The following is an 11,914-nucleotide window of genomic DNA, read 5'->3' as shown; positions in this document are numbered from 1 at the left end:
TTTTTTTTTAAACTATTTTTATTTTTCTTTAAAAAAAAAATAGTCTTTTATCACCCAAACTGGGTTGTTTTGGGCTACTGCATGGTGCGGTACTGCAAAGCCAGATCCATTTGAATGGGATTTGAAGTGGTTTCATTTCCAGACTTGCCTTTTAGATGTTGCAAAAGGTATGATTAGTGAGTAAAACAAATATTAACAGCCTCAGCCACATTATTTAATAATATAATATAAGTTAGATTGTGGTATCAGTTCACATTGGACAGGATTAGCAGCAATAACAAGGAATAGTAACCCATGATTAAGCTAATTAATCAAACTTAAGAAAAGGATAATAATAAAAGAGAATGTTATTTAAAAGTAAAAGGGTACTCTCTTAAGAGTTTGTTGACCAAAATATTACCTCCATGCTTCTAGAAAACAAATTAAGGCTCCGTTTGTTTTTTTTTACATAAAATGTTTTTCGTGAAAAATGTTTTCAACGGAAAAAATTTGCTTGAAAATATTTTTCGGTCTTTAACTCGTACGAAAAATCACAAATATTGTTTGTGTATATATATATATATATATGTTTTTTCATTTAATTATATTAGACTTAAAATTACGATAATGTCTCGATCGGATCTCGGCAGTGCCCTAGCTGGGTCCTGGCGAGTTTCAGTCGAGTCCTGACGGTATTCGGACTAGGTCTTGGCAGTGGCCTAATTGGGTCACAGCGAGTCCCGACGGGGTCCTAATGAAGCGACGATGGTCTAGCTAGGTCTCGAAGAGTCTCAATTGGGTCTAGTGGGGTTTCGTTCAGGTCCCGACAGATCCCATCTAAGTCTTGCCGAGGTCCCGATTGGGTCCTGATAGCGTCCCGATTGGGTCTCGACGAGGTCCCAACCCGGTCCAGACAATGTTGGAGACCGGGTCCCGACGGTGGCCCACGACGTCCCAGCTGGGTCCATCAATTTGAAAATGAAAAGCTCAAACTAAGAAAATAGTTTACAGTTTTCAAAAATAGAAACTATTTTACGAAAATTAAAGAAGCTTTTTTTGGTCAAACAAAAAAATTTTCGTTCGCACCAAACACCAAAAATATGAAAAATATTTTTCATAAATCATTTTACAGTGAAACAAATAAAGAAAAAAATACAAATACAAATAAAATACAAACACGTTGCCTTAAATGTAATCATATGTGAGAGTCGTGTATTGGTCAAACCGCTAAGAAATCCCTTGTGCTTGAAAGAATATAGAAAGTCTATAAACTTAAAAATTGCTAATTTAATGCCTACTCAGCTTAGATTATGATCATGCAACTCCACTTGCTGCTTTAATATATGCATTTCTTTCTTTCTTCCAATTAACTACTCTTCCACATGCTCCTTACTATTCCTAAAGTTGTTGATTACCGTGAGATTTTTTTATTTAAATATCACTTCTTTTCTTTTCTTTTTTCAACAATACTCCATGCTTTAGAATTATAAACGTCCATGTGCACTATTTCTTTCTGACCACTAATCATTACTTTATTGTTACTACTTTTATTTTTGATTTATTATTATTATTGTTACTACTTTATTGAACAAAGCCATGTGCTAAGGTCGCTTCAAATTGTTTAAGATCTTCTCGTAATAATGCTTTTTACTTTTTTCTATCTTGTGGTCCAAAGTTGAGCACTTGATTTATATGAGGATGTCAAGTTGGGGTGCACATAGCTATAGAGGGAATACAAAATTGCACTTCATTGGCATTAGGAGAGAAACTATACATATACTGCTAAAGACTTGCTTTAGAAAATTCATGTATCTTTGTAAGACAAATGTCATACTAACTGATATTAGAGTTGTTTATACGGTTGACTGTTTCTTAGTAATCCGATTAAGATTACCTACAGAACAAAGACAAACATAGGTGATTTGCCGAATACGCCAGGAGTGGATACTCCAATGCTTAAAGACTAAGCCAATAGAGCAATTTTGACATGATAGGAATCTAAGAATATGTGAAGGGGAGTAATGTGCATACCTCATATTGTGGGTTTGTCATATTCTTTATAGGACCGCTATAAAGGCAAGTAGGTCTAATATGGAAAACATCAGAGGTCAAGAGTTTTGTATGGAAGGTAGCAAATTCTCATAAGAAAAATCTTAAGTTTACAAATAAATTTTACAACTTGATGTGGTGCAATATGATTGGGTTTCTCAGAAATTGAATTTATCTCATTTCCAATCATGTTGTAAAAGCTTGTTTGTAAAAAGGAATAATACAGCTCCAACTTAGGGCCAAATTGGGGCCAACTTTTTTCTTATTTTTTAATTTAAAAAAATAACAAAATTAAAAATTAAAAAAGTTTATGAACCAATAATTTTTATTTTGGTCCTTCTTTTATTTGGTATTTTTTAAAAAAATAAAAATTGTATTTTTATTCATAATAATGACCAATTTTTTTTAAAAAAAAATGGTCATTATTATGAAGAAAAATACAATTTTTATTTTTAAAGCCAAAATAAAAATTATTTCTTCAGAAAATTTTTTAATTTTTTAAATTAAAAAATAAGGAAAAAGTTATTGAAGCAAAATACAGTTTTTATTTTTAAAAAAATACCAAAAAAAAAAAAGAATAACCAAAATAAAAATTGTTGCTTTAGAAAATTCTTTTATTTCTAATTTCGTTATTTTTTAAATAAAAAAATAAGATAAAAGTTGGCCCAAAGTTGAACAAAATAGTTGTACCTTTAACAGTTTCGTCTTGTTTGTAAACCTATCATCCCACTTCTCATAAATGTCTTTCTTTTTAGATATGTCTTATTGAGCTCCTTCCTTACAGAGTCGGTCCTTCCTTCTATAGTGCTAGATCGGATTAGGCAAGGCTATTAAGGGGATGGCACTTTTCCTTATATATCATGCTTACTATATGCATGCATGTCAATTAGGGGTAGTATTTGTTAAACAACACTCCACTTCAACACACATTATTCACTTTATTTTTTTTAAAAAAAATTAACATAAAAATTTCTCACTTTTATATCACATCATCCACTTTTTATATCACATCATTCACTTTTTACTACTATTCAAAAAAAAAATTACTACGTAATTTTATTTTTTAATTTTTTTTATTATGAACACTGTCATGGAATTTCCTTGTAGTTTAACAAACAATGTCCCTGGGGTTGCCCATTCATGTCATGGAGAAGGATGCTTTCCATTTCAAATGAAATGGAGGGGATCCATTTAGTTACTTTTATGGGGCATTTTTGTCCAAAAAAAAAATGTAAAATGATAAAATTACCCCCCTAAAAATAACTAAATGGATCCGCTCAATTTCATTTAAAATTGAGGGTCCGTTGGTCAATGTCACTACCTGAGAGGTTGTCCCTTGGTTAGAGTTTCATCATTCAATGAAACGCTTAAGGGGTCTATGTCGATACTCGATAGGATGTTCGGTCCCATTTAAGGGGGAATGGACCTCTATGGGCTGAAGGTTTGTAGGCCTTAGTGCGCTTTAATGGGCCCCAGATGGACTTAAGATATTTCATATCACCAAGAAAACAACTTCCAAATAACTTTTTTTAAAAAAAAAAAAAAAAAAAAAATAGTTAACTTCCAAATACGAATTATTTTAATCAAAAATGAAGTTGACATTTTGAGTTTAGATAACAAATAGAATAGCCAAATATTCCCTTCAAATAACTCAAAAAAAAAAAAAAATGTATATATATATATATAGTACTTTTCTGAGTTCCTTTTCATATCTAAACATCTGATATATATATCACATGTTTAGATATGAAAAGGAACTCAGAAAAGTACTTAAAAGGAGGAAGCTGCAATTGCAAAGGAACTCATTACAAGATGAGTAATGCCCATTTATGTGATGAATTTTATGCGATTTTCTTTTTATTTTTATTTTTTTTTAAGTAATTGACATGAGAAACCACTTAAAACACACCACATTAATTGATATATTAGGTTTGCAAGAATTAGAGAAATAATTTATGAATAATGCTAGACCTACATTTAGTTTACAACTCTTTTACAACTTGTTATTCCATGCAGCTTGTAATTGGAGGGTATTAAATTTCTTTAGTGATTGATGTGACTCCAATCACATGCAAACACGTGTCAACAAGTAGAATAGTTGTATACTAATTGTATGTTTGTCATTACTAACAATGTATAGAACTGAAAAGAAACAAAGTTCAAAACACGATTTGAACAGGCCTTCAATTCAGTTTACTGTACAAATTAAATTTTATGGTACAAAACCCTCAGTAGATAACAAATGCAAAGGAGATTCAAGAAGAGAAAGAGGCACCCGGGGAGTGCAACTTTGGCTGAAAAGTACAACATGAGAGGGAAACAGAGGAAATATAGCAGGTGCATTGAAGCTTTATTTTGGAGCAACTGCTGACTCAATTACAAGTGGTTCAATAATTTCAAGCAGGTCATTGCATAGGCCTGTGAAAACAATAGAATCTGTTTCAATTGGTTTGAACTTAATAAGTGCGGAGGGCACCAAGTCCTCATCATCTAATGTTGCAGCAGTCTCCCCTGCAGCTGGAAAATGAGGGATCACCCTTCGTTTGACAACTACAGGATGTAATAGCTCAAACTCCAAGCTGGGTTCTTTTAGTGCTGATCTGACAAACTGATTTATAAAAAGAAGACCAAAACAGAAACCAAAAAAAAAAAAAAAAAGAAAAAGTTAGAGAGAGAGACCCTTGTTGAGTATCTATTTTCATTTTTTCAGAAAAGCTTAAAACAGTATCGAATGCATGGTCCTCTGCAGTAAACAAAATCCAAATTAATCAGCAAACTCATTCTAGACCACAAAGCTCATATATATGCAGCATATATCCACCGAGGTGCACAAGCACAAACATATTTTTGTCGAGTGGCAATTAAGGCTGTAATCAAGACGAGTCTAATTGAGTATTTATAGTTCAAGCTCGGTTCATTAATTTTACTTCGATCACAAGTTGAGCTTGAACTTATCATTGAGCTAGATAATATGTTCAAGCTTGGATCATTTATTTTTTGAATGACCTTGAGCTTGTTCACAAGCTGCTCAATTAACTTATTCATTCCTTATATATAGTAAATATAATGATAACTTATGTTGAGTGTACGTGTGACTGAAAAAACAATTTCTATACAGATTTAAACTAAGAAAACTTTATGTTGAGTATACGTGTGACTGTATAATAGTAAGTCCTACATTGGAAAGATGTCACATGTGTGAGTGGTTATATAGCACAATTTGACTCAAATCCATGTGTTTAAGCTTTTGGGTTGAATATGGGTGAGCAGTGACTCGCATGGTGTCGGAAAGTAGATTTTTGACATTCAACCGACAAGGGTTGAAAGCTGAAAATGACCTCCAACACTGTCTCCAAACCACCATTACTTTCGAGCTTAGCCAACATCGATACGTTGGCTCGAAAGCTCGTAAGTGTTCCAATTAAATTGAAGGCGAAGATCAGGACAAAGAATTGATCTTTGTTGTTTCAACAAAGAATAGATCTTCATCAAAAAACACAGATCTTTTCTTTGTCGAATTGAAGATGAAGATCTATTCTTCATAGTTTTGACGAAGAACAAATCTTCTTCGAAGACAAAAAAAAAAAGTTCTTCTTTCTTCATTGAAATGAAGAATTGTTCTATGTCATTGACAAAAAACAGAACTCAAGATTCAAGAAAACAAAACGTTAGAGAACACCAACCAAAACTCAAGAACATAGAACTCAAGAGTACAAAATTGATTTGTTCAAAACCTAGAGAAGATGGTAGAGGAACAAACCCTAGAGAAATGGCAGTGGAGAGATAAGAGATCAGCGAACGAAATGGTGCAAAATGATGCCATTTCACTAAGAAAAAATATTATTGAAATATATTAGATCTCAAAACAAAATCATTTTATATATATTTGAATTAACTTTTAAAAGTTGAGGAAGGGGAGGATAGGATGTGGTGGATCTCTTCATGTAAAGGAAAATTCGAGGCAAGATCTTTTTACAGGATCCTTGCCTCTAAAGAAATCATCCCTTCTCCTTGGAAAAGTATTTGGCGCACTAAGGTTCCTTCGAGAGTGGCTTTTTTTGCTGAGACGGCCGCGTTTGGAAAGACTCTAACCTTGGATAATGTTCGGAAGAGAGGTATTGTTGTGATAAACCGTTGCTGCATGTGTGAATCGGATGGGGAGTCAGTTGATCATCTATTTCTTCATTGTGGGGTTGCGCGTATCTTGTGGAATGTCATCTTCACTCGGTTCAGCTTGTGTTGGGTTATGCCTAGTAGTATCAAGGAGTTGTATGCTACTTAGTGGGAGGGTGGCAAATCTCGTAATGCTGTTGTGTGGAAAATGGTTCCTCTTTGCTTCATGTGGTGCATCTAGAATGAGAAAAATGCTAGATGTTTCGAGGACTCGTCTAAGAGCATTGAGGACTTTATCCACTTCTTCTTGTACACCCTTTTCACTTGGACTGCTGGCTGGCCAGCGCCTTAGCGATCAGCTTCCCTGATTTTCTTTTTATGTTCTTTTCTTCTCAGTCGCTCTCTTGTATACTCCCTGTGTACTAGGGTGGTGCCCCTCTGCGCTTTTGATTTATACATCTTTACTTATCAAAATCAAAAAAAAGTTGAGGTCGAAAAAATTCGGAATCCCTACTTATAATCCAACTCCCAACCCAACTTTGTCGGAAGTTAGAAAAATGCTTCTAATTGCCAACCTGCTACCAATCGAAAGCCAACCCAAGTGAGTTGACATCGGGTTGGTGCCAAGTCAATAGTCGGGTATTTGGGCTTTTGAATAGCCCCAGAGTTGAGTATTGTCCCAACATATTATATTATTGTTTCACTTGAAGACTTCCTAATGTTTTGATTTCCTTACCAAGAGGTATTAGAACCAAGGGTGGCATGTGGTATGGTGGATAGTAATCATTTTCATAGGTGGAGTAGAAACGGTGTGCATCCATCGATGGTGAGTCTTTCTCGCAATTGGAGAAGAGACATAGGTGCATGACATGGATAAAGTCCATATAGCCCACAGAAGTGATCCTAAAAACGACCTATAAGATCGATAAAAGTTTCATTCGAGTGTAGCAATATGGTGGATAATAGTCGTTCCTTCCGCATTTAGAGCGGGAACGGTACACATGCATGGATGGTGTATGATAGTGGGTCCTTCTCGCTTGCAATTGGAACAGGGAAGAAGGTGCATGGCACGGATAAATCCCATATAGCCCACACAAATGATCCTAGAAACGGTCCATAAGATTGGTAAGTTTTCGTTTGTGGGAAAGTATAGCAATGTGGTGATGGAGTCACATGCGAAAGGGAGATTGTTGATATACACATTTGAGTGTAGAAAGGTTAAGTCCTACATTAGAAAGATGTGATCTATAAGTGGTTAATATAGCATAGTTTGGCCAAAATCTATAGGCTTAAGCTTTTGAGATTGAGTATTCAACATGTTATATGATGAACTCACTTAAATACTCTCCAAAGTGTCAATCTCCTTTAACACCTTAGATGTGATAACAGGAGAAAATACAAAATGAATATTGGTGAACTGCTGTACATAAATCCCATGCACAAAATATCATCATGACATGCGGCATTGTCCTTGGGGACAAACTCACTCAACTGAAAAAAAGGTATGACATTCCCAGCAGGACATCCATCTTTCCACTGAACACTTAGTGTGCAAGGGTTGCTAGTTTTACCGGTAAATACTCTCACAAAGAAAATTTCCCGGCAAACGGGTAAGTGGCAGCTGGAGAAAAACATATGGACTAGGAATCACATAACCTATGGACAAGGGACCAAATCCATATCTCTTATTTAGAACTTATTCACACAGATTTATCAGATAATAGCAGTGACCAAACGAGAGACTGATTGTCTGGGGACTTCATTTCCGTACCAATGTACCACAATTCACTGTCTAATAGCAATTATGGAACGAAAGAGAAATGGAACAGCTAAACATCAAATAATAAGTAACTGAAAGGACTAACCTCGTAGAGACAGCTAGTTGGCTCCCAAGGTGAAAAGATGCCTTGGAGCACCACTCCATCAGGAAACTGAACCCGGATAATAGTTTTTTTGTATCGTCTCCTAGCAGCTTTCGCCTGCTTTTCCTTGTATGACTTTGGTATCAAAAGTTGAGATTCTGCAATCTTTTTCTTCTTCATATCAGCTTCTCTTTTGAGCTCTTCAGGCGTAAGATTATAGAAAGAAGCTGGTAACACAATTTTTGCTGCTACGCTTTCAGGCACTGAAAAGAATACGCGGACCTGAAAGAAAACAAAAATTAAGCAGTAAATGAAAAGAAAAGATGGACCGTACGTATATAATAAGAAGACTAGAATAATGAGTAATTATAAAAAGCACCAAAATGTAAAGAATAAACACCGTCATTAAATATCACATATAACCTAACAAGGGGACTTATTTTAAACAATAACAATAAGAAGCAGTACTAGAACACAAAAGGAAGTACTCTGTGATCATTACATTCTATAACCGTGCAGAGTTCATTTGAAACTGGTTTAACTGCTAGAATGATCAGCAAAAAAAGGGCAACAAGATACAAAATTCAATAACAAGGTCTTGAACTGTTAAATTACCATGGATTGGGGTCAAAGTTTCCATTAACTTCCTGGGGCCATGCAATTTGCTAAAAATGTAATTTCAATTTTTCATAAGATAACATATGAAAAATGTGCAATGAAGCAGTCTTCTGCCTTGATCATTTTTTTTTTTTTTTTTAATATGAATTATAATTTATTGAAAATGAAAGGCAAATCCCTCATACATGAAAAGTATACAAGAGAAACAATCACCCTAAAGGTGTCTAGAATCTAAAAAGTTAACAAGATCTAAAATATTCAAAGAGGAAAAATTAGGAACATAGGTTACAGCTGAATCCAAGAGAGATCTTAAAAAAAGAGGATTTTAAATGAAGCACATTAGATTTGCAGTCCTCAAATAGACGTCAGCTCCTTTTTCTCCAAATGCTCCATGTTAAGAACGCTGGAATAACTTTCCAAAGAGTCTGCTTGGGATGTCCCTGCCCTGAGTCCTCCAGCAATGTAGCAGCTCTTGGATGTTGTGAGGCATCACCCACGAAACTCCGAATAAGTTGAGAACCAAGTGCCATAGATCACTAAAGGACTCACAATGGATGAGTAGGTGATTGACGCTCTCTTTTATTTTATTTTTTTTGCAGAGGCAACACAAATTTACAAGAGTGCTTCTAAGATTATCAACCAAGTGCCAAAATCTTTGAACCCAATGACATATCCTCCCCCCAAAAGTAAGGGGCGGAGAAAGAATATCTTAGGAATTTGTAACAAGAGAGAATTTTGGGCTCAATATTTTTTTTAATAAGTAATCGAATATCACTATAAAGCGCAAAAAGCGCAACTCAAATACATAAGAAGTATCTAAGAGGGACACCTAACTAAAAAGAAAAAGATGGCCAAAAAAATCATGAAAAGAAAGCAAATAAGGAAAGTTTAAAGCAGCTGCCTAGTGGCTCAAAATAATTTTCTTTTATAAGTAATTAAGATATCATCAAAAGAGTAAAAGCGCACCCAGTTACACAAAAAATATACAAGAGTTACACCTAACTAGAAGGAGAAAAAAGAACAACGAAGGGCTCAAAATTAATATTAAGGTAAGAAAGGTTATAAAGAAACCAGTAGAGTCTTTACTAAAGTATTTAATAAATTCAAGATATGGGTGCAAATGTAATTATCGCATTTCTCATTTCTTAATCATTATAGGAATAGGATCAGGATCCTCTCCATTTCAAATGAATTAGATAATATCCAGTTAGTTATAGTGGAGGAGTATTTTTGTCTTTTCACTTTTTGAGGAGACAAAAATACACCTCCACTAGAACAAACTGGATATTATCCGGTTCATTTGAAATGAAGAGGATCCTAATTCATAGGAATAATGATGATAGGGTAAAGACACTTCAAGTACTTAAACTACCACAGAATTCAAACTTGATTATATTATCCAAGTCACTTTATGAACTCAATTTCGTTAAATCATATAACCTGACTGGAATTTGACTAGATTTTCAAAGACATTTATATATAATAAACCTGGAATAACTTCAATGCAATAAACTTGGTTAACCAAACAACATTCAAGCATATGCTATCACAAATTAACATACCTGTCTGTCAACCTTTTTTGGCTCCAACCGTTCTTCCACATGAGCTGAAGTTGCAGATGGAGAGTTTTCTTTCTTTTGTGGTTCCTCTGCCTTTTGTGGTTCCAATAACGCCACTGCACTATTAATTAAACTAATCTGGTCCTCCTTAGGAACCTCCATGACCGCCCACATCTCTCCATCCTCCTCTTTCAATCCAAAACCTACACACTCCAACAACTCAACCCCCCCAGTAACCTCACCAATGGCCTCCCTTATCTTCGGATTACTCATCCGAATCCTCCTAAACTTAGCATTCGCTGGTTCCCTCACTATATTCCTCAACAGCTTAAGAACAACCTCCACCGATCCCGCCGGGGGCTTCCCCGAAACAAAAGCACCAATGCAACTCTCCAATTCACTCTTAGACTCCGCCCCATTGTCGACCAAATCCGAACCACCATTGTTTTCAACCGAGTTGTTGACACAACTATCCACATGTACAGACACCTCTTCTTCAGACCTATAAGACTGGCCACAAATGGGGCATTCATACACATTTAGTGAGTACCCATTTTGTGATCTCTTCCCAGAGGTAATCAGCGAGCCAAATGGATCAAACCCGTTTGCGGGGTTGCGATTAGGGGCTGAATTCTTCGATGAATCCGACCTATTCTGATCGGAATTAGGTGTGTTTTGAGACAAAGGCTTCGAATTCAATCTCGCTGAATCGGCAGAAGGTGGATTCGGCTTTGGATTGGGAATCTGCGAAGAAGGGCGAGAGTGGATAGGATTAGCGGGTCCGGAAGAGGACGACCCTAAGACTCTACCTTGGCCCTTGAATTTACCGGTAGACGAGGATGAGAAAGGATTGTTGACTTTTTTCATGAAGCCCTTGACCTTGTCTTTCATGTCACCCATGTCTATATATGCCCCAAGAAGATTTCTCTGAAACGAAACTAGGGTTTATGATTGAAGAAAACTGGGAAACAACAAACAAAAGAAGAGGTATTTTGAGGGTTTTATAAGACAGGGAGGATGTACTAACCTCGGAAGCTCAGAAGAGAAGCTGTCCGAAATCCGAATTGGATTAGAAGAAGAAATCCGGGCTGTTATTGGCGGTTGGAACGTGGGCATCCCGTGTTCGGGACTTCGTCAGCTCATCAGGAAGTAGTCCAATGACGTCATGCCACGTTGGCGTATGTCAATAGTGGGCCTGCGGCCCCCGGATCCAGTTGGAATGTGCTGCTTCAGCAAGGCTTCTGGCTTCAACGTTCCCTTTTTTTTTTTTTATTTTTTTTTTTTAACAAAAAAAAAAAAAAACAAAGCCAATCATTTACATAACGGGGACTCTTCCAATATCTGTCCAGACATATGACTCTTAGGAAAAAAGGTAATTTTTAAAGTAAATTGAATTTGTAACTATGTACGCCTATTTTTTTATTTGAAATTTTTACAAGATAATTAAATATTAAAGTAGTGCGTTGCAAAGGGAGGAGGAGGAGATAGCACCACCTCCATCTTCTATACTTAAATGAATAAAGGTATGGAAGTAAAAATAAGACAAATAGGTAGATATTGGGGCATGAGAGGTTAGTTGGTCATTGCCTTTAGCCAACCTTATATAAGTGAGGTCTTGGTTCGATGGGATGCCCTATATAAGGCAAGTATTTTTAATTAGTGATTTATTTAGCTGATTGGATCTTTGATCATGTCACGAGTGTCCTTTGATATTCATCTTCCTTATCAGTACCA

The 11,914-nt window shown here is 35.6% G+C and overlaps 1 protein-coding gene across 1 annotated transcript; it reads right to left on the bottom strand.

Annotated features, from left to right (window-relative positions):
- Positions 1-4,183: 4,183 nt before the first annotated feature.
- Positions 4,184-11,356, bottom strand: LOC132179222 (plant UBX domain-containing protein 2). The gene is made up of 4 exons (XM_059591892.1): positions 11,208-11,356; positions 10,184-11,107; positions 8,007-8,285; positions 4,184-4,636 (listed from the first exon to the last, which is right to left on the bottom strand). Exons 2-4 carry the CDS (start codon positions 11,078-11,080, stop codon positions 4,379-4,381), a joined length of 1,434 nt encoding a protein of 477 aa, XP_059447875.1. The 5' UTR covers positions 11,081-11,107; positions 11,208-11,356; the 3' UTR covers positions 4,184-4,378.
- Positions 11,357-11,914: the final 558 nt, after the last annotated feature.

This window comes from Corylus avellana, chromosome ca4, assembly GCF_901000735.1.
Source record: "Corylus avellana chromosome ca4, CavTom2PMs-1.0".
Classification (NCBI taxonomy): domain Eukaryota; kingdom Viridiplantae; phylum Streptophyta; class Magnoliopsida; order Fagales; family Betulaceae; genus Corylus; species Corylus avellana.
Note: the sequence above shows the minus strand (reverse complement) of the source record. Positions and strands in the feature narration are given on the sequence as shown.

Coding starts and splice junctions, on each gene's coding strand:
- LOC132179222 (XM_059591892.1), bottom strand. CDS start 11,080: ATGGGTGACATGAAAGACAAGGTCAAGGGCTTCATGAAAAAAGTCAAC. Junction 8,286..10,183: donor CAAAAAAGGTTGACAGACAG/GTATGTTAATTT, acceptor GTTTTCTTTCAG/GTCCGCGTATTCTTTTCAGT. Junction 4,637..8,006: donor CAACTAGCTGTCTCTACGAG/GTTAGTCCTTTC, acceptor TTTATAAATCAG/TTTGTCAGATCAGCACTAAA.